The sequence below is a fragment of the Heterodontus francisci genome, chromosome 3 (assembly GCF_036365525.1).
Source record: "Heterodontus francisci isolate sHetFra1 chromosome 3, sHetFra1.hap1, whole genome shotgun sequence".
Taxonomy (NCBI): Eukaryota; Metazoa; Chordata; class Chondrichthyes; order Heterodontiformes; family Heterodontidae; genus Heterodontus; species Heterodontus francisci.
The window spans coordinates 140,916,008-140,938,643 of record NC_090373.1 but is presented as its reverse complement, the minus strand read 5'-3'; the positions used below and the strand labels follow the sequence as shown (position 1 = coordinate 140,938,643).

Here is a 22,636-nt window from a genome sequence, read left to right as displayed (position 1 = left end):
GCAACCTTAATTGATTTTGCTCACCTCAGCTAAGGGTTGCTGAGACAAAGTGCAGCCCTCCTGTTGCCCTGGCTGAGATCTGCCAACATGACACAGACTAGGAATTGAATCTGGAACTTTGTGATCTGTATGGGTCAGTTCCATGTTGTTATTTATATAGCCATTGGAGGAGCACCCTCATTTAATTAGGTTCCATCATTTCCAAAAATGTGGAACTCTGAATGCACTTAGTGCAGTTACCTCATTTCACTGAAAAGTTCACCCACTATCAGGAATGTCCTTGGATGATTCTTGGGAGATTATTATGAAAGATGAATAAAGAGCAATATTAATTAGCTACTGTATAAATTGAAATGGTTAAAAATGACAGTCATTTCATCCACTCACCCTGTTGTGCTGTCTTCCCCATTCCCATCCAATATAATCAGTGATCCCTATTTATAAAAAATCTCTTCACAACTTTCACAGCATACAGAGAAGCAAATTGATAAAGCTGACATTTTTACTACTTTTAAAGGGTTTTTATACTTCAATTAACTTTTAAGTCTAGTTTGTGAAATTATGGTAATATTTCCAGTGAAATAGATTAATTTACCCGGATTCTTTGAATTCAAAAGGGTGGTTATTTACTAACTGCTCAGGATGTATAATTTACAAAAGCTTATACTATTATAACCTTACAGGTAGAACTGGAATTTGATAAGAAAGCATACTATAATGTGATTCCTAATGCGACTCTCCGACAACTGTATGAGGCAAATGGCAGAAGTCTCGGCATGGATTTCGCACCTGATCAGGTTCTGAACACTCTATCAGGTAAATTGGTTATTGCATCTTTACAATTTCCATTTCTAACAAGTTGGTAGTATCAGGTGCAGCATGTGTTTCTTTCCCCTTTGCTGCTTTAATTTGTGATTTTTTTTTCCAGATAATTGGTTTTCTTAATGTTCCTTCTGTTCAACCTCTTAATTTCCTCCCACCCCACCACACCAACATGTCCTGCATTATTTTGGCCAACAGAGTGGGCAATCAGCTTAGCCAGAGTTGTTGATCATTTTAAAATAATTTTTAGTAATCTGTTGAAAACTGAGCACATTTGCTTCTGGAACTGTTTGTTTTATTTGTAAACTAATTATGCACACTTACCTCTGAAACAGTCAGCAGGCAGTATGGGTCTTGAGGTTCTCTCCTACTGTAGGAATGTAGTTTATATAACCTTTCAATTAAATTATTTCCGTCCACTGAATTAAAGTTAAAAATCATAGTGTTTCAAAATTTGCTACCAAGAATAAAAATAAAATATTTTTCCTTGATTACTGCCTGATCTCCTTTTGTAGTTTCCCTCAATTTCTCCAGAAGTTCTCCTCCAAGTTCTGAAAATTATAGTTTCAAAGTTTTGAGTTGCAGACAATGCTGTAGAACTATGAAGGGATTAGTTTTATTTTCAGAACTCTGGAACAGTGTCTCAATCAATCTTTGGCCTCCTTATCACGAGAGACAATGGGTAAGCGCCTGGAGGTGGTCAGTGGTGTGTGGAGCAGCGCCTGGAGTGTCTATAAAGGCCAATTCTAGAGTGACAGGCTCTTCCACAGGTGCCACAGGTTACACAGTTGGCTCTCCCCTTGCGCCTCTGTCTTTTTTCCTGCCAACTGCTAAGTCTCTTCGACTCGCCACACTTTAGCCTCGCCTTTATGGCTGCCCGCCAGCTCTGGCGAACACTGGCAACTGACTCCCACGACTTGTGATCAATGTCACAGGACTTCATGTCGCGTTTGCAGACGCCGCATTTCTATTAGTGTCTCTATTAAAACTGTAAAATATGCATGTAAAACTAAAATTCAACATTTTAAAAGTTTACCTATTATCTCTCAACTTTTTCACATTTTGTCCAGCAACAATGTTGTATTTAATAATGTAAACCTATTATACTTTTTAAAACTAAACATCATGTTGTGAAACTAGAAATGTAATATTTGCAAGATTAGGTTGCAGTGTGCATTTTTGCTGTTTTACATCAGTTGCCTTATAAATCTGCAAGAGCAATAGTACTTCATATTACAACTTTCAAGCTTCCAAATGGTACTTAATGGAACTAACATCTAATTACTTGTTGCTGAACAAGTTAGGAATGGTTCTACTCTTTTTTTTTTAGTGTAGCAATGATAGCATTTTGTGGCAGGATGGAATGCAGTATTGCTACTTGTAGCTGAATGCTACCTCCCACCTCATTAATGTTATGTAACTCACAATCAAGAGATTAATTTATTTTTTAAATTGGTATCAGAATCATGTAAGCAATTTTTCAGTAACAAAGTTGTAAGTTAGATTGTGACTTCTTGTTATGAACTATGAAATGAAAAGGCATATGATGCTTTTGCACAATTTACATTCCATGATTGTATTTGAGTGTGACTTTCTAGAATGCCCTACCATTCTTGATGAAAGGTAGCTGCTCTTACATAAAAGATGTTCATTTTTAACTTTACATTTTGGCTTTTCTTAGGTTCCACAGATTTTGGTAATGTTTCTTTTATTGTTCCTGGAATTCACCCTTACTTTTACATTGGGACCTCGGCTTTGAATCATACACAGGAATACACTGAAGCAGCTGGTAAATATTTTTGAATACCATTTTTCAGAATTGTTTGTGAATACTTGCTGAATAAAAAGGAATAGTATACAAAATGAATAATGCTGATACTTCTCATGTCAAAAAACAACTGAAAAGGCATGCAATTTTGCATTCTGCTTCCAGTCTTGCCAATGTTTCTCGATAATTGGATAGTAAAGTAGTAGAGGGGTAAGCAGGTATAGCCTGGAATGACTCACTCCAGAAAAGTTGGGATCAGAGTTTGTTGTATAGTGAATCCTAGTCATTAATTCTTAGGATGTGAGCATTGCTTGCAAGGCCAGCATTTATTACCCTGATAAGTTAGTGATACAACTGAGTGGTTTACTAGGCCACTCGGAGAGCAATTGGGAGACATTCAGCACCCAGCAATATAGTTTTACACTTTCAGGAAGTTGACAAAAGTTCCAGGAGAGACTTCTAAATTTAACAAAAGCCATGAGAATTTAGTGGATTTTTAAAAATTATTTGTTCTCTGGATGTGGGCAATTCTAACAAGGCTGCTTTTATTAGCCATTCCTGTATGCCCTGAGAAAGTGGTGGGTCTTCTCCTTGAACTAATGCAGTCCTTTTGAGGATGGTGGTCCCACAACAGAACTGGATACATGAGGTGTGATGTCAGGCTAGGGGGGTGAAACTGTAAATCTATATTGTAGGGTGCTCAACTATCTAATTTATTTGTGATGTCCTTAAAAAGCCTAATGTTTGTTGCCCAGAATCTTGCACTTTTTAAATCCATTTCTTTTTTCCTATTAAACTCTTGTTGCTATAGGGATGCCCCTCCAACATACTCCCTACCTGACATTAATCAATTAATGGGCCTGTAGTAGCATGAGTCAGTTATTCTCCTTTTCAAGTATAGGTACTGCTTGATTGCTTACTCCTAACCCCACAGCATCTTTACTAATACTTAAGATTCACAGTAACTAATTAGTCCCCCACACATTTTCTTCACAGTAGGAAATATGCTATTAGGTCCCAAGAGACTTGTGTTGAAAACTGAAGCATCTCAAGTATCTTTCCCACGTATATTTTGAAATTTTCTTGATATTTAGTGTATTACAGCAGTTGGATTGTAAATTAGTATCACTCTCTTTTATAAATACTTCTAGACAATATTCAGTATTTCCATTCTCTCTAATTTCACCCATTCCTGTTACTTAAAATTCCACCTTCCTTTCTAACTTCACTTACTGTGATACAGGAAAAATGTTTTAGGATTGTGCTTAGCAACCTATCTGAAGCAGATTTAACACTTGTAACATCTTACCTATGTTAATATTCCTATAATCCTCCTTTTCCCCTGTCAGCTTTGTACAGAATGCTTTTCTTGCTATCGTTTTAATTTACCTATTCATACATTTTGGGAACTTTTTTTTGTTTAGATTTTCCCTGGGTTTTTTCCCCCTCCATTCATGGGATGTGGGCATCGCAGGCTAGACCAGCATTAGTGTCCATCCCTAATTGCTCTTGAGAAGTTGGTGATGAGTTGCCTTCTTGAAGCAGTACAATCCATGTGGGGTAGGTACAGCCACAGTGCTGTTAGGAAGGGAGTTCCAGGATTTTGACCCTGCGACAGTGAAGGAACAGCGCTATAGCTACAAGTCAGGGTGGCATGTGGCTTGGAGGGGAGCTTGGTGTTCCCATACATCTGCAGTCCTTGTCCTTCTAGGTGGTAGAGGTCGTGGGGTTGGAAGGTGCTGTTTAAGGAACCTTGGTGCGTTGCTGCAGTGCATCTTGTAGATGGTACACACTGCTGCCACTGCGTCAGTGGTGGAGGGAGTGAATGTCACCCCATTCACAAACAATCAAGTGAGCTGCTTTGTCCTGGATGGTGTCGAGCTTCTTGAGTGTTGTTAGAGCTGCACCCATCCAGGCAAGTGGAGAGTATTTCATCACACTCCTGACTTGTGCCTTGTAGATGGTGGACAGGCTTTGGGGAGTCAGGAGGTGAGTTACTCGCTGCAAGGTTCCTAGCCTCTGACCTGCTTTTGTAGCCATAGTATTTATATGGCTACTCCAGTTCAGTTTCTGGTCAGTGGTAACCCCCAGGATGTTGATAGTGGGAGATTCAGCGATGGTAATGCCATTGAAGGTCAAGGGGGAGATGGTTAGACTATCTTTTGTTGGAGATGGTCATTGCCTGACACTTGTGTGGCGCGAATGTTACTTGCTACTTATCAGGCCAAGCCTGAATTTTGTTCAGGTCTTGCTGCATTTGGCACAGGCTACTTCAGTATCTGAGGAGTTGCGAATGGTGCTGAACATTGTGCAATCATCAGTGGACGTTCCCCTTCTGACCTTATGATTGAAGGAAGGTCATTGATGAAGCAGCTGAAGATGGTTGGGCCTAGAACACTGCCCTGAGGAACTCCTGCAGTGATTGGCCTCCAACAATCATAGTCATCTTCCTTTGCGCCAGGTATGACTCCAACCAGCGGAGTGTTTTCCCTCTGATTCCCATTGACTCCAGCTTTGCTTGGGCTCCTTGATGCCATACTCAGTCAAATCTTGCCTTGATGTCAAGAACATCACTTTCACCTTACCTCTCGAGTTCAGCTCTTTTGTCCATGTTTGAACCAATGCTGTAATAACGTCAGGAGCCGAGTGGCCCTGGCGGAACCCAAACTGAGTGTCAGTGAGCCGATTATTGCTAAACGTATGCCGCTTGATAGCATTGGCGACATCTTCCATCACTTTACTGATGATTGAGAGTAAACTGATGGGGCGGTAATTGGCTGGATTGGACTTGTCCTGCTTTTTGTGTACAGGTCATTACTGGGCAATTTTCCACGATGCCAGCGTAGTAGCTGTACTAGAACAGCCTGGCTCGGGGGTGTGACAAGTTCTGGAGCACAGGTCTTCAGTACTATTGCCGGAATATTGTCAGGGCCCTTAGCCTTTGCAGTATCCAGTGCCTTCAGTCGTTTCTTTATCACATGGAGTGAATCGAATTGGCTGAGGACTGGCATCTGTGATGCTGGGGACTTCAGGAGGAGGCCGAGATGGATCTTCAACTCAATACTTCAGTGGCGCAGTGGTTAGCACCGCAACCTCACAGCTCCAGCGACCCGGGTTCAGTTCTGGGTACTGCCTGTGTGGAGTTTGCAAGTTCTCCCTGTGTCTGCGTGGGTTTCCTCCGGGTGCTCCGGTTTCCTCCCACATGCCAAAGACTTGCAGGTTGATAGGTAAATTGGCCATTATAAATTGCCTCTAGTATAGGTAGGTGGTAGGGAAATATAGGGACAGGTGGGGATGTGGTAGGAATATGGAATTGGTGTAGGATTAGTAAAAATGGGTGGTTGATGGTCGGCACAGACTCGGTGGGCCGAAGGGCCTGTTTCAGTGCTGTATCTGTAAACTAAACTAAACTAAACACTTCTGGCTGAAGGTTGTTGCAAATGCTTCAGCCTTATCTTTTGCACTGATGTGCTGGGCTTCCCCATCATTGAGGATGGGGATGTTTGTGGAACCACCTCCTCCAGTTAGTTGTTTAATTGTCCACCACCATTTACGACTAGATGTGGCAGAATCCAGAGCTCAGATCTGTTCGTTGGTTATGGGATCACTTCACTCTCTATCTCATGCTGCTTCTGCATTTTGGTACGCAAGTAGTCCTGGGTTGTAGATTCACCAGGTTGACAGCTCATTTTGAGGTATGCCTGTTGCTGCTCCTGGCATGCTCTCCTGCACTCTTCATTGAATCAGAGTTGGTCTCCTGGGTTGATGATGGTAGAGTGAGGGATATGCCGGGCCATGAGGTTACAGATTGTGGTTGAGTACAATTTTGCTGCTGCTGATGGCTCACAGCACCTCATGGATGCCCAGTTTTACATTGCTAGATCTGTTCGGAATCTATCCCATTTAGCACGGTGGTGGTGTCACACAAAACGATGGAGGGTGTCCTCAGTGTGAAGATTGGACTTTGTTTCCACAAGGACAATGCCGTGGTCACTCCTACCAATACTGTCATGGACAGATGCATCTGAGGCAGGCAGATTGGTGAAGATGGGATCAAGTATGTTTTTCCCTCTGATTGGTTCCCTTACCACCTGCTGCAGACCCAGTCTAGCAGCTATGTCCTTTAGGACTCAGCCAGCTCGGTCAGGAGTGGTGCTACCAAGCCACTCTTGGTGATGGACATTGAAGTCCCCCACCCAGAGTACATTCTGTGCTCTTGCCGCCCTCAGTGCTTCCTCTAAGTGCTGTTCAACATAGAAGAGTACTGATCCATCAGCTGAGGTGGGTGGGAGTTGGTAATCAGCTGGAGGTTTCCTTGCTCATGTTTGACCTGATGCTATGAGACTTCATGGGGTCTGGAGTTGATGTTGAGCACTCCCAGGGCAACTCCCTAATTAATTCACTGAAGTCTAGTTAGAGCATATATGGGAATGGGGTTTGGGAGTCCTCTGGTACAGGTAAACCATTCTCAAATCTGATTGACTCTGCCTTCATTAAAGCCTTTCCTATTTTTATGTACTAGTACATACGGCTACCGTGGTGCCAGCTGGTACTGAACACTCCTGGGTAGAAATTAATCTCGGACAGTGGCAGAAAACAGGCAGTATCGAATCAGTCACCTGCTGTATGCAGTGCTTGATATTCAGTTCCAGTGTTAATTAGTTTTAATTGACTAACAGTGATGTCTGCTTGTACTCCCCTTTTATTTCTGTCAGACAGTCCCAGTCATCTCATCTCAGCACTGAACTGCCCAAGAAGAAAGAAGTTTTGTGAAGCAGTAGGTGTCAACTATGCATAATCTCTGTTGCTGATCAGCTCTAGGAATTTCTTAAAATGCACTGGAATCTGGATGGAGCATACATGGGAAAGGGATTTGGGAGTCCTCTGGTATAGGTAGTCTGTTATCCCCTCCGTTGTGACTCAGCCCTCATTAAAGTACATTTAGGATTTTAAACTAATGCTTCTCAAAACTTTACTGGAATGTGAAATTTCTAATTCGGAGGACCAATTTATTGGAGGCCCTGATCTCAACAAAGAAGGTTTGTGAGCCAATTTGCTGTAAATTATCTGATAAAATGAGGTACACTTAGATTTCATAAGTTTTTACTTCAGATTATTTCTCCGTTTGAGCTAATATGGGATTCCATTGTCTCTTTTTTTCTGCTACTTTACCTCTTAAAACTGAAGCTCCAACTGCAGTCTGTAAGGTGTTAGCTAATTATGGGGACCATGATCTGTACAGAAATTCTGGTCTATGGCATTGGTAGCTTCAGAGAAGTTGTTCTAAACCATACACAACTTTTCCTTCAAGTTAGAGATTACTGCAATACTTGCTGCATTTCTTTACATAATTTATTCAGTTCGCAAGATATTTATGGATGAGCAATGCTACTTGGCCACGCAAAGCAATATTAGGGCAGATGGCCATGGCCAACAGCTCGTTCACAGAGGTAGGTTTTAAGGAATGTCTTAAAGGAAGAAAGAGAGGTTTAGGGAGGGAATTCCAGATCTTGGACCTAGACAGCTGAAGGCACAGCCATCAATAGTGGAGCAATTAAAATTGGAGATGCTCAACTGGCCAGAATTAGATGAGTGCAGAAATCTTGAAGGGTTGTGAGGCCGGGAAGATTACAGAGATCAGGTGGGATGAGGCCATGGAGGGATTTGAAAACAAGGATGGGAATTTTAAAATCAAGGTGTTGCTTGACCAGGTGCCAATGTACATCAGCGAGCACAGGGGTGATAGGTGAACCGGACTTAGTGCACCGACAGTAGACTTGGTGACACGGACAGTAGAGTTTGGATTACCTCAGATTTATGGAGGGTTAAATGTCGGAGACCAGCCAGGATTGCTTTGGAATAGTCAAGTGAAAACAAATATTTTCTTCGTGTAGTGGTGCAGGTAGAAAAGAGTTTAAATTACTGTTTAATGAATAAGATTGTCTTGCATTAGTGGTGCTTACTTCAGTGATATGCTGTTGTTGCAGGCTCTAAAGAAGCACAGTACTATACATTGCGAACAGCAAAGGCCTTGGCGATGACTGCGCTGGATGTTGTGTTAAACCCAGAGCTGTTGCAGCAGATGAAGGAAGATTTTGAAAAGATTAATTTACAGAAAGAGAGAGATGGTGTTTGAACAATATAAATCTCTTGCAATGGAAATCGAAATGGACATCACTAAATTATCACATTTAAAAAGCATTAAATTTTTTACTCTGCAATATTGATGCATTGTAAACCAATCACAACAAAGATCACTGTCCTATGACCTATGTAAAACTGCCAGTATAGGTTGGTACATTTTACAGCTACTCTCATTGTTTAACATAGTTACCTGCCAAAGCAAATCAAGTTCTGTAACATAGCTATATGCTTTTGATTTTCTGCTTGATATTTTGAAATACAATTTAAAATTTCTGCAGCTCAATGTTAAAACATCTTACATGATTTTATTCTAACTTGGGAAAGCTATTCTATGGTATAATTTCTTAAACAAAAATTTTTTTAAATACAGATTGATTTTGTAGTTTCAAGGTCACAAAAATAAAATCCTCATTTATAAAAGTAGCCAACTAGGATGTTTATCATCCTCGTTATACTTCAATATGAATTCTAGAAATATTGCTTTGTTTGCGATATTTGTATTTTGTATCTGCATTTTGACATGTACAAGGAGAATAATTTTTGCTTATTTAAAAGAAAATCTATGTCGATGTGTATAATAAGCTTTGGGCTAGTGTGCATTTTGTCCAACACCCTTCGGTGTATTGCAACTTTATTTTCATGTTCATTAACTGTCATTCAAGAAATCAATTATAACTGAACAAGTAGCGAATATACCAATGGCACATATGAAAGAAAATCACAATTCAAACAATACAAATCAAAATCAGCCAGCCAGCAAACTACTCCCTTTTTTTTTGAGATCTCAAAGAAATTACTTTGTTTTGAAATTCTTTTAGGTTACTATTTCAACTTCTCAATGATAGTTAATACTTGAAATAAGCTTTGTCACGTAATAAGGACTAAAAGAAATTACCAAATTTACAAGAAAGTTATGGCATTTGCTCAATAGAATCTTAGGTGAAAAATTCTATCTACCATCTGTGGATAGTTAACAACATAATATAGTATTAGTTTTGATCATGGATCACCCATTGAGTAAGCCACTCTTGTTGCTGTTTCTGGAAGAGGAAGAACTGATCAGACATGAGGAATTATGTTTACGTCTTAAACAGTTATGCAGGAGCTGATATCTTTGTGTACAGACAAACGTCAGAAGAGATTGACCAAGGAAGGCAGTGACAAAAATGCAGCAGTTAGGATTCAATTCCAGGACAGGGGCACCTCTGCAAGCAACTGTTTTGAGGGCAAGTTTATACTGCTGCTTGCTTTCATGCAATAGCTCAACATTTCTTAAATCTCTCAACCTTCAGTGCACTGATATTTCAACAGGTAGCATACTTTCTTTGTCAAGGAGAACTCATTCATCAATTCCTCAAGGATGCCAGCTAGTGAAGTGAGAGAGCTCTGTATTTTACTATGGAGGAAGCTTCCCCAAGTTTCTGCTTCCATTGTTTTGAATAGCCAGCAAAAAAAAACTGGACAGAAAGATGAGTAATCAAAATTATCCACCTTAACTATGGCTTGTCACCTTGAGCCAGTCAGTCAAGCTGAAGAGCAAAATAATGCGACTCATGCTGTAATAGAAACATAGTGGAGCAGATTATCAAGGTGTTGAAGCAAAGGATCAGATGTCTTAATATTGCAGAATCTTCTCTTCTTTGGCCTCCTTGTCTCGAGAGACGATGGGTAAGCGCCTGGAGGTGGTCAGTGGTTTGTGAAGCAGCGCCTGGAGTGGCTATAAAGACTATTTCTAGAGTGACAGACTCTTCCATTGGTGCTGCAGATAAAATTGGTTGTCGGGACTGTTACACAGTTGGCTCTCTCCTTGCGCTTCTGTCTTTTTTCCTGCCAACTGCTAAGTCTCTTCGACTCGCCACACTTTAGCCCCGCCTTTATGGCTGTCCGCCAGCTCTGGCGATCACTGGCAACTGACTCGCACAACTTGTGATCAGTGTCGCAGGACTTCATGTCGCATTTGCAGACGTCTTTAAAGCGGAGACATGGACGGCCGGTACCAGTGCCAAGTTCGCTGTACAATGCGTCCTTGGGGATCCTGCCATCTTCCATGCGGCTCACATGGCCAAGCCATCTCAAGCGCTGCTGGCTCAGTAGGGTGTATATGCTGGGGATGTTGGCTGCCTCGAGGACTTCTGTGTCGGAGATACGGTCCTCCCACCTGATGCCAAGGATTCTCCGGAGGCAGTGAAGATGGAATGAATTGAGATGTCGCTCTTGGCTGACATACGTTGTCCAGGCCTCGCTGCCGTAGAGCAAGATACTGAGGACACAGGCTTGATGCACTCAGACCTTTATGTTCTGTGTCAGTGTGCCATTTTCCCACACTCTCTTGGCCAGTCTGGACATAGCAGTGGACGCCTTTCCCATGCACTTGTTGATTTCTGCATTGAGTGACAGGTTACTGGTGATAGTTGAGCCTAGTTAGGTGAACTCTTGAACCACTTCCAGAGCATGGTCGCCGATATTGATGGATGGAGCATTTCTGACGTCCTGTCCCATGATGTTCGTTTTCTTGAGGCTGATGGTTAGGCTAAATTCATCGACAGGATTGCGGCTGCCTGCAGTGAGTCTCTGCAGACACTCTTCTGTGTGGGATGTTGCTGCAGCATCATCAGCAAAGAGCAGTTCCCTGATGAGGACCTTCCATACTTTGGTCTTCGCTGTTAGACGGGCAAGGTTTAACAACCTGCCATCTGATCTTGTGTGGAGGAAAATTCCTTCTTCTGAAGACTTGAATGCATGTGAGAGCAGCAGGGAGAAGAAGGTCCCAAACAGTGCAGGTGCGAGAACACAGCCCTGTTTCACATCACTCAGGATAGGAAAGGGGTCTGATGAGGCGCACTATGCTGAATTGTGCCTTTCATATTGTCATGGAATGAGGTGATGATACTTAGTAGCTTTGTTGGACATCCGATCTTTGCTAGTAGTCTGAAGAGACCATGTCTGCTGACGAGGTAAAGGTTTTGGTGAGATCAAAGAAAGCAACGTAGAGGGGCATCTGTTTGTGGAATTTCTCCTGTAGCTGGCGAAGGGAGAAATGTTCTGCTCGAAAGCCACACTGTGCCTCAGGGTAGACACACTCAGCCGGCTTCTGCAGCCTGTTTAAAACGACTCAAGCGAAGACTTTCCCCACTATGTTGAGCAGGGAAATTCCATATTGCAGAATAGTCCTCTGAAAATCTCCAAGATCATATTGGTCTGTGGTCTCTAGAACAACTTTGCCATCTGAAGATGTCTTGGCATGGAGTTAGTGGAAGAGGAGGTCCATCTACAACCAATAGTATATAAGAAAACTGAGCAATTGTGTACAAAACCTCACTTGGAGACGGGGAGAGTCTTAAGTACTGGTGAGATTCAGTAAAAGCTTAAGTGCCTATGCCAAGTAATCTAGAGTAATCTCCACATTTGCCCTATAAGTGAAGGAATAAAATATCCCACCATTGCCCTTGGTCTTACATCAAGTATTACTAATGCCTCTACTCCTGGACAGTTACCTGATGGAGGCAATTATTGACTCCTTCCGTGCTTCTGATTCTAATCTCAAATAAACAGAGGTACAGCCTACATTTGTATTTTCTTTGTGTGGTTAGTGTTTCTTACTCCAGTACCTCCCGTTTATGAAAGTATACGGCGGACTAGATTTTATTTTCCTGTCGGCGGCCTGCACGCGTGGGCCGAGTGCCATCCCACCCTCGCGATCTTGAGCGCTGCTGCTCATTTAAATATGTAGGGTAGCTGCCTTCTCCCCATCACTAGGTTGGGGCAGCCTCAGTGAGGCCATGCAAGCATCATGGCACTGGCACCATCTTTCAAGGGCTGCCAGCCCTGCTCAGAGAATGCAGAGTTACCACCCCCCGCTCCCCAACTACACTAAAAAGATAAATATTTGGCCCATTCCTCCACCCCCTTTCCTGAACCTAATACACTGAAATTGTAGGTGTGACCCCCTTCTCCCCTCAATTGTACTAAGTGCAGAGTTGACCCCTCTCTCCCCACTCCACTCCCCTGTCCCAACTGCACAAAGTGCAGAGGTCACTCCTTCTCTCCCGCCCCCCCCCCCTCCACACTAAAAATGCAGAGTTGACCCCCTCCCCAACTACGCTAAAAATGCTCTGATTTCCCCCTCCCCACCTCGGTGCCGCTAGCTTTTCCTGGACAGGAAAGTGAAGGTACGTGAGTGCCACCTGTCACACTGAAGATCCAGATCGTGGGGAATTGGATGTAAATGTATACATAAAGTTAATTTCAATATTTAAAGTCGAGTCCCATCGCCGAGTGGCGGGGTGACGCCGTGGAACTTCGTCGCTGGGAAGATCAGGCCTGGCATTTCCGGCATTGGGCTCCCTGGTGGGCCACTGCTGCTGCGATCTTCTGCCCCACCCCACCCTTGCCACGGAACACGACATCGGGTACTCAACAAAATCCAGCTTGTGTCTGTTTTCTCCTGCCCAAATGTACTCTTTCTAAGAAGTTGCCCAGTGGGAGTTGAGTATAGTTGCTGTCTGATGGGTGTTGGTGTCTTGGCGTTGAAATGGAAGTAGTCCAGTACCATCGCTTGCTAAATGAGATGATGACCCAACAAAGGTCAATTCTGTGTCTAATACTGTGGTGTTTGCCTCATCCTGCATGATGTTTTGCACATCTGGAGTTACTTGAGCCAGACAGCTGTGTGATGTGATTATGGTATTGTCCTTCATCGCAGGTACAATATTGGTGTAGTATGTACGATCTACATTTAACTTTGCTTAAACTGCACCTTTCTCTCCTGTGACCTCTACCACTATAAAAGAATGGGAAGTGGTGTGGGAATGCCATAATCTCCAAGTCACACTCCAAAGTGGCTTCAATATATTTGCTGTTTATTCATCCTGTGTCAGAGTCCTGGAATTCCCTACCAAACAGCATTGTGGCTAGCACCATCACCATAAGGTCTGCAGAGAATCCTATCCAGGGAAACTAGGTATGAGTACTAACTGTGGCATTTACCGCATTACCCAAGTCACAACAGCAAATGAAGAATTCTGACACTTCTGTTTAATTGTTTGCTAACACTTTAAATTTAAACATATTATGCACACAATTTTCTGCTTCCACCACTGGTGTGTTCCCTGTACTCATCATTATCAGCAATCCCTCATGTCAAGGATGATTATTCCTTGTGGATGGCTGCATAGGAATGAGATGTCAGTGTTGACTATGGGTTCGCAGATGGCTTATGAACCCTATCTTGGCCTTGCAGATTTTTCTACAGTGAGGACATCGGTTGTCGGCCGGTAAAGGTGGTGGTGGATTGTTGACCAGAGCAGCTGCCCTTTCTTTCCATGTCCCTTACTGTTCTCTCTGTGGCTGCTGTTGTTGATTGGAAGGCCCTGACACCATTTTTGATGGATCACCATTTTGGTTGAGATTGGGTATCTGCTTCCTATGTGTTGATAATAGAGCAGACCTTTGTGGAGGCTTTGAAATTGTTTTCAAATGTTTCTTTTAGCTCCTTGGCATAGCCCTGAGTTGAGCACTTGTTTGGGCAGTCTTGAGTTAGTCATTCTGATGACATGTCCTGTCCATCTCAGCTGATGTGAGATTATCATGGCCTCTATACTTGGCATATCTATGTCATGGAGGACACTTATGTTTGTTCTTTTGTCCTCCCACTTGATTTGCAAGATCCTTCTAAGGCAGCATTGATGATGTTATAGGAGCAGGAGTAGGCCATTCAGCCCGTTGAGCCTGCTCCACCATTCAGTTAGATCAAAGCTGATCATCTACCTCAACGCCACTTTCCTGTGCTATTCCCATATCCCTTGATGTCATTAGTATCCAGATATCTATCGATTTCTGTCTTAAACATGCTCAATGATTGAGCTGCCACAGCCCTCTGGGCTAGATAATTCCAAAGATTCAAAACCCTCTAAGTGAAGAAATTCCTCCTCATCACAGAATTAAATAGTCTACCACTTATTCTGAGACTATGTCGCCTAGTTCTATACTCACCAACCAGGAAAAACATCCTATCTACCTCCAACCTGTCACACCCTGTAAGAATTTTCTAAGTTTCATTGAGATCACCTCTCATTCTTTGAAACTCTAGACAATACAGGCCCAGTTTTCTCAGTCTCTCCTCATAAGATAATACTGCTATAGAAAATAGGAGCAGGAGTAGGCCATTTGGCCCTTCGGGATTAGTCTGGTGAACCTCTGTTGTACTCCCTCTATGGCAAGTATGGTCTTCCTCAGATGAGGAGACCAAAACTGTACACAATACTCCAATACTGCATGCTAGCTTTTAGTGACTCATAGCCAGGACACCCAGGTTCCTTTGGATATCAACAGTTCCCAATCTCTCACCATTTTAGAAATACTCTTGTCTTTTTGTTTTTTTTCTATCAAGTGGATAACTTCACACTTCTTCACATTATGTTCCATCTGCCATGTTCTTGCCCATTCGCTTAGCCTGTCCAAGTCCCCTTGAAGCCTCCTTGCATCTTTCTCACAATTAACATTCCCATCTAGTTTTGTGTTATCGGCAAATTTGAAAATATTACATTTGGTCCCCACATCCAAATCATTTACATAGATTGTGAATAGCTGTGGCCCCAACACTGATCCTTGCGGTACCCCACTAGTAACAACCTGCCATCCTGTGAATGACCTATTTATTCCTACTCTCTGTTTGCTGTCTGTTAACCAGTTATCAATCCATACAAGTATATTACTTCCATTCCCTTTGCTCTAACTTTGTTTACTAATGTCCTGTGTGGGACCTTATCAAATGCCTTCTGAAAATCCAAATACACCACATCCACTCGTTCTCATTTATCTATGCCCAAGTATCATCCTCAAAAAAATTCCAACAGGTTTGTCAAACATGATTTCCCTCTCAAAAATCAATGTTGACTCTGCTCAATCATGTCACAATTTTCTAAGTGTCTAGTTATCACATTCTTTATGATAGATTCTAACATATTCTGTACTACTGACATCAAACTAACATCTCTAATTCCCCACTTTTTCTCCCTCCTTTCTTAAATAGTGGGGTTACATTTGCTACTTTGCAGTCTGCAGGAACCTTTCCAGAATCTACAGAATTTTGAAAGATAACCACCAGTGCATCCACTATCTCTACAGCCACCCCCTTCAATACTCTGGGATGTATCTCATCTGGTCCAGGGGATTTAGCAACCTTTAATCCAGTTAATTTTTCAAGTACTACCTCTTTATTGATACTAATTTCTTTCAGTTTCTTGTTTTCACAAGTCCCTTGGTTCCCTCGTATTTCTGGGAGATTTTCTGTATCTTCCTCCATGAAGACAGACACAAAGTAATTGTTTAGTTTCTCCGCCATTTCCCTATTCTCCAATATAGTTTCTACTGTGTCTGTCTGTAATGGACCGACGTGTGTCCTCACTAATCTTTTCCTTATCACATGTCTAAAGAAGCTTTTACAGTCCATCTTTGTTTCTCGCTAGCTTGCATTCATATTCTCTTCCATTTCTTTATCAGTTTCTTGGTCATCTTTTGCGAGACTCTAAATTGCTCCCAATCCTCACAGCTTACCACTTTCCTGGCAACCTTATAAGCCATTAGCTTTGATCTAATGCAATCTTTAACTTTTTTTGCTAGCCACGGTTGATTCATCTTTCCTGTTGGGTTTTTGTGTCTTAGAGGAATGTATATTTGTTGTAGATTTGTTAAATACTAGCCATTGCCTGTCTACTGTCAAATCATTTAGTGTATTTTCCCAATCCACTATAGCCAACTTGCCCCTCATACCTTCAATTCCTTTGTTCAGATTTAAGACCCGTGTTTCAGAATGAACGATATCACTTTCAAACTTAGAATTTTACATTATCATATTACAGTCACTATTTCCCAAAGGCTGCTATATAGCAAGGTTATTAATTAGTTCTTTCTCATTACATAATACTATATCTAAAATAGCCTGATCCCTAGTTGGTTCTTCAATGTACTCCTCTGGAAACCCATCTCGTATACACTCGATGAATTCATCCTCCACAACATTAGTGGTGATTAGGCTTACCCAGAGTATACCGCCCTTGTTATACAATGCACCAGAATACTGGTCCCAGCACGGTTCAGGTGAAGACTGTCACCAAAAGTACAGCTTTCACTTTCCCCAGTAGTGATCCCAGTGCTCCATGAATTGAAACCCATTTCTCCCACACCAATCTTTGAGTCATGGATTTAACTCTCTAATCTTATTTACCGTACTCCAATTTGCTTGTGGCTCAGGTAATAAACCAGAAAGATTCTGCTTTTTAATTTAGCCCCTCGCTGCTCATACTGTCTATGCAGAACCGCTTTCCGAGTCCTATCCATGTCGTTGGTACCCACGTGGACCACGACAACTGGATCCTCCCCCTCCCACTGCAAGTTCCTCTCCAGTCTCTGGCAGATGTCCCAAAACCTGGCACTGAGTGGGCAACATAGCCTTCTGGACTCTCGCTCTTGGCTGCAGAGAACTGTGTCTATTCATGTAACTTTCCCCCTCCCTGATGCATCGTAGTGTCTGTAACTTGGCCTTCAGCTCATCAACTCTGATCCAGATCTCCTCGAGCTGCCGACACTTCACGCAGATGTGGTTGCCGTGGATCATGCTGGTGTCCACCAGCTCCCACACGCTACAGCTGCAGCACATCACCTACCCTGCCATTTTATTTAACAATTTGATTAATTATTTAATTAGATTTTTATTTTTTTTAATTAATGCCTCTACTCACCACTCATTACTAATTTAAATCTTAGCAATACTAATAAATCTTATCATTCATAAGGTAGCTATTTGAGAGTTATTTTAAAAGAAAATTTTATGTTTTTCTAATTTTCCAGACAAACCCTAACAGCAGTTACCAAGAAATCAATTTACAGTTTTCATGTGCTGTGACTGTTAGATTCCTTTTTTCACTCTCTCTTCAAACCCAGCACAGGCCAACTTCCAGCCATTGCCTCTCCACTCTCTCTAGGGCCTTAATATGATGTCTATAAGATTTTTTTTATTCGTTTGTGGGATGTGGGCATCACTGTCAAGGCTAGCATTTATTGCTCATCCCAAATTGCTCTTGAACTGAGTGGCAGGCCATTTTAGAGAGCATTTTAAGAGTCAACCACATTGCTGGGGTCTGGAGTCACATGTAGGCCAGCAGATTTCCTTCCTTAAAGGACATTAGTGAACCAGATGGGTTTTTACAGCAATGGTTTCATGGTCACTATTAGAGTAGCTTTTAATTCCAAATTTATTAATTGAATTCAAATTTTACCATCTGCCATGGTAGGATTCAAGCCCATGTCCCCTGGCACATTAGCCTGGGCTCTGGCTTGCTAATCTGGTGACATTACCGTTGCACCACTGCCTCTCCTTATCCAAACTTTGCTGTGCAATTTATACATTAATCTACATTCTCTACTATGAGATGTATACATCACAGGATTGAGGATGAATAGGCAGTTATTCTGAGCAGGTTCTAGATAATACATGATTACTATGACATATTAAAAAAAGGAAACAGGAATTGGATTTTTGTTGTGTAAAGTACAAGGTCAGTTGTTTGGTTTGTTGTTTTGCTGTATTGTTAGGGCGCTAGCAAATTCATGGCTGTGAAAAATGCGTCACAGACTGGAATCTTGGGTCCTCTGTGAAATTGGCCATTTTTCAAATTTTGTGCATTTTACTGATTTGACACAGGCTGAACTCGCTGATTGCTGGGCATGTTGCAAGCATCGCATGTTTTACTGATTGACAAAAGGCTGAACTCGCTGATTGCTGGGCATGTGAACATCACGTGTTTTACTGATTAGCACAAGGCTCAACTCTCTGGTAGATGAGGGAGGGTTTCTGGTGCAGTTTGAGTGTAGCATTCTGGAGTTTTAGCAGACAAGTGAGAATGCTAGAATGAGGAAATCAAAAACGGCCACAACCATTACTGCAGCACATCGATTGAAAGAATGTGGAAGCCAAATTCTGCATGCCAATGGTGGAATACCGTTTTGTACGAGCTGCAATGTTTCGTTGGATCACACAGTTCAGCGCCACTTAGAGTCTGAAAGCCATCACAGCAGAAGGACAGCATCTGACACCGCACTTCTGGAAGACAGACAGGCAACAATTTAATCTATTTTTAACAAGTCGACAAAGAGAGCTCAGAAAATCGTCAGTTGGTTAGTGTTGGTGCTTGCAAAAACATCCACACGGAAGAAACAACCTTCTATGACATTCCTGAAAGCTGTGCATATCTTTGACCCTGCACAAAGGCACCTGTTGATGGTGGTTTTAAACTGGTTTGGTGTGATTTCTGGCTTTGATAAGAAATGTAGGGTGGAGATTTCTGCTTATAAAAGCATTGCAAAAGAAGCGGATTGTACTTTGCCTGTGCTGCAGTTTTAGAACTCTGTGGAATGCAGAAACCCATCACCTTTCAAGGCTAGCACGGCACTGTCTGACAATTCCAACAAACTCTGTGGACGTGGAGAGAGCTGTGTCCAAACGTGGATAAGTGTTCACAGCACAGAGACAGGAAATGAAGAAAGAGACCGTTGCAGTTGCTCCATGCTCATATTTAACCACTGACTTCAGTGAGTAAATATTTAGATATACAGCACTGAAACAGGCCCTTCAGCCCACCGAGTCTGTGCCGACCATTAACCACCCATTTATACTAATCCTACACTAATCCCATATTCCTACCACATCCTCACCTGTCCCTATATTCCCCTACCACCTACCTATACTAGGGACAATTTATAATGGCCAATTTACCTATCAACCTGCAAGTCTTTTGGCTGTGGGAGGAAACCGGAGCACCCGGAGGAAACCCACGCAGACACAGGGAGAACTTGCAAACTCCACACAGGCAGTACCCAGAATTGAACCCGGGTCGCTGGAGCTGTGAGGCTGCGGTGCTAACCACTGCGCCACTGTGCCGCCCAGAATGCAACCTGTTTATAGTCAGCTGTTCGCAATAGTTTTTGAGTATACAGTAAATGCTATTTGAAACCAGAAGCCTCCTTTGTCTTTTTTTTGTTTTAAATAATATAATTTTCATGATTTGTTGTGACACTGTGAAATTAACTATTTATATATGTGGATTTCACAATTCTTAAAGTACCATGACTGTGAAATTTGTAAAATTTGACATGAATTTGGTAGGGCCCTAATTATTGTACTGAATGTTGCCAGAAACTCTGGAATATTTATTTCAAACTCACTACAAACAATAGAGGGCAGCATTAAACTGTTGGCATGTAATCGTATTATCAAGATAAATGAAGGAATACAAGGAAATCGAGGCTAGCAAGATGCAGGGTGGGATGCGGGCAGACAAGTTCTGAATGACTTGGAGTTTATGTAGCCTGAAGCTTGAAAGCTCAGCAAGGAGGGAATTGGGAAAGATTAGAGGTAACAACAGTACTAATGAAAGTTTTAGCATTAATAGGATTGAGGTAGGTATAGAGACAGGCAGAGTTTCACTGGAAAGTAAATAGCACTATATGTGGAGTTTGATGTTCAGTTTAATTAAGCAGGATACCAAGATTTTGCATCAAGTAGAATTGAATAGGAATCCTGGAAGAGTGATGGGATCAGGGCTATGTTATGGAGTTTCCGGCAGGGACTGAACAATAACAGTCTTGCTATTACTGAGATGCAAAAAAGTTCTGGCTCATCTATGAAACATTCACTACACTTAGCAGTGCTGATGCTTGAATAAAACAAGACATTCCATGCAGATCGTGTTTCTAGGGCACAAATGGTGGGGTAAAACCTGCATGATGTATTCCTGTAATCTGCTTGTAATTACAATATATCCATCTATATTTGGGTGATCATATGCACAAAACATTACTTCTAACTGAAAATCATGCAAGTACTGAGTGCGAACAGTACTTGCTGGTGAATTTGCATAACTCCAGTAGAAAATCTAGACTTATAGCACTGATTCTATGAGACCAGTTTAATCTGTGTGGGTTGATTTGCTGGCTGGCTCACAGTAATCTGAGATGACTGTTCTCAGTTTTTGTGGGGTTAGCCTTTTAGAATAATAAGCTTGAGACAAGTAATTATATAAGAGCACAAATTGTTTCAACCTGTACAAAGTTTTAAAATTAATTTTTAATATCTGCCAATCTTTTTCAAGGCTGAGAGGGACATGGCAGGAGTAGGGATCAGGTGCAAGGCAAAAATGAATTGAAATGAAACACAATGGGCCAGATTTTCAGGTCAGCAGAGAAGAAAGGGCTGCCACCCTTGACCATGAAGTAAGTGTCGCTGAGAGATCTAGTGATCTCTCTGGCAGGAATTTCAACTCTGCAACTAATTGCAGTGATCTTTACTGGGTATTCACAGCATGGAAAGAGTTGTCCACCACCGAATGTTGCAGACTGGCACATTCCAAGGTCCAGGACTACGCGCTGAGGGACGCACTAAAGCTTGGGGCAGCCGCAGCAAAGGCTCAATGGGGAAAGACCACAGTGTAAGGTCCCCCCACCAAGCTGAACTGAGGGGCTGGATCCATGGGAAACCCCTCGAACTGTATCGGAGAAATTTTGTGTGCTGTAAATGTAAAAATGTATATGGCATGACAATGAAATGGAAGGGTTGTGAGGCAACTCACTCCTGTTTTGAAGTAAACTGATCTGCTTTGCACTGTCTGTATTCTTTGACTTGATGCTGTTTTAACTGTTTGGGAATGTAATTTTTACAGATTTTTATGAATAAAGTATAATTTGGAAATAAAAAAAAATTCACAGCATGGAGCAGTGCTGTCATCAGGCTGTCCAAGCAGCATTTTCACAGACACAAAACAGGAAACAAAAAGCACTAAAATAAATTCACTTAAAACATTTTACTTAGAGCAAATTAAAGATTGGGACATACACACGGGGTGACGATAGAAACAAAAATATTCTTGGAAAAACTTCTTCATTAAAAGCTATTGCAAAAATTTAGCTTAAAAATCTACTAATTAATCATTTAGCAGCACTCCGCAATATAATTCTTTTTCAGGGCAGTTCTGCTGTTCATCAAATTTTATTAATCACATTGCTGTTAAAACCCAGCTTTACACCTGATTGAACAAGGTGTAACTGTTTATCGGGTTTCTAACAGCAACGTGGGAGCTGGTTTCACTGATTTCAATGATTGCTGGCTCGGTGGGGGTGGTCAGCACAGTGCAGTCTGTGTCAGAGCACTGAGTCAAAAACAAGAAATGCTGGATTCACTCAGCAGGTCTGGCAGCATCTGTGGAAAGAGAAGCAGAGTTAACGTTTCGGGTCAATGACCCTTCTTCGGAAGTTCCGAAGAAGGGTCACTGACCCGAAACGTTAACTCTGCTTCTCTTTCCACAGATGCTGCCAGACCTGCTGAGTGAATCCAGCATTTCTTGTTTTTGTTTCAGATTTCCAGCATCCGCAGTATTTTGCTTTTATATCAGAGCACTGAGTGACAGACTGCAACTTCAGCATTTCCATGCTAATCAGCGATGCTTGAAATTGCTGTCAGTTTCGTAGGGTAATGACACAAACACAAACAGTTCACTGTCAAATCCCCGCCCTCCCCCCCCACCTCCCCCACAAAATCCAGGCCAATGTAAAGGCAGAAAATGGAGTTTGTGGGAAAGTGATTGAGTAGTGCAATACTGATCCCCTAATGACATTTGGAAAAAGCGATGTTGCTGTTGCATGAGGTGGGTGCAGTTTGGCACTTCATAGCACCCTATCTAGAGGAATCAAAACAGCCGAGGTGCCACCTACACCTGTACTCTTGGGAATCCTGGCACCCAAGATATATTCTGGGTTCTGTGTTCACAGGGAAGTTGATGAACACGTTGCTCTATGTAAACAAAAGTTTTTGTCATTTTGCTAATACATCTTTGTTGCGTCAAGTGCCAGATT

The 22,636-nt window shown here is 42.0% G+C and overlaps 1 protein-coding gene across 2 annotated transcripts in view; it reads left to right on the top strand.

Annotated features, from left to right (window-relative positions):
* Positions 1 to 21,439, top strand: part of LOC137362009 (xaa-Arg dipeptidase-like) — a 69,994-nt gene extending 48,555 nt beyond the window's left edge. Inside the window, exons 5-7 of one of the 2 annotated variants that reach the window (XM_068026596.1) lie at positions 684 to 816; positions 2,504 to 2,611; positions 8,578 to 21,439. In XM_068026596.1, coding sequence (XP_067882697.1) covers positions 684 to 816; positions 2,504 to 2,611; positions 8,578 to 8,726 — 390 coding nt within the window. In that variant the 3' untranslated portion in view covers positions 8,727 to 21,439. Of the gene's footprint in view, positions 1 to 683; positions 817 to 2,503; positions 2,612 to 7,305; positions 7,404 to 8,577 lie in introns of those variants that run through there. The other variant, XM_068026604.1, reaches the window with a different exon arrangement.
* Positions 21,440 to 22,636: the final 1,197 nt, after the last annotated feature.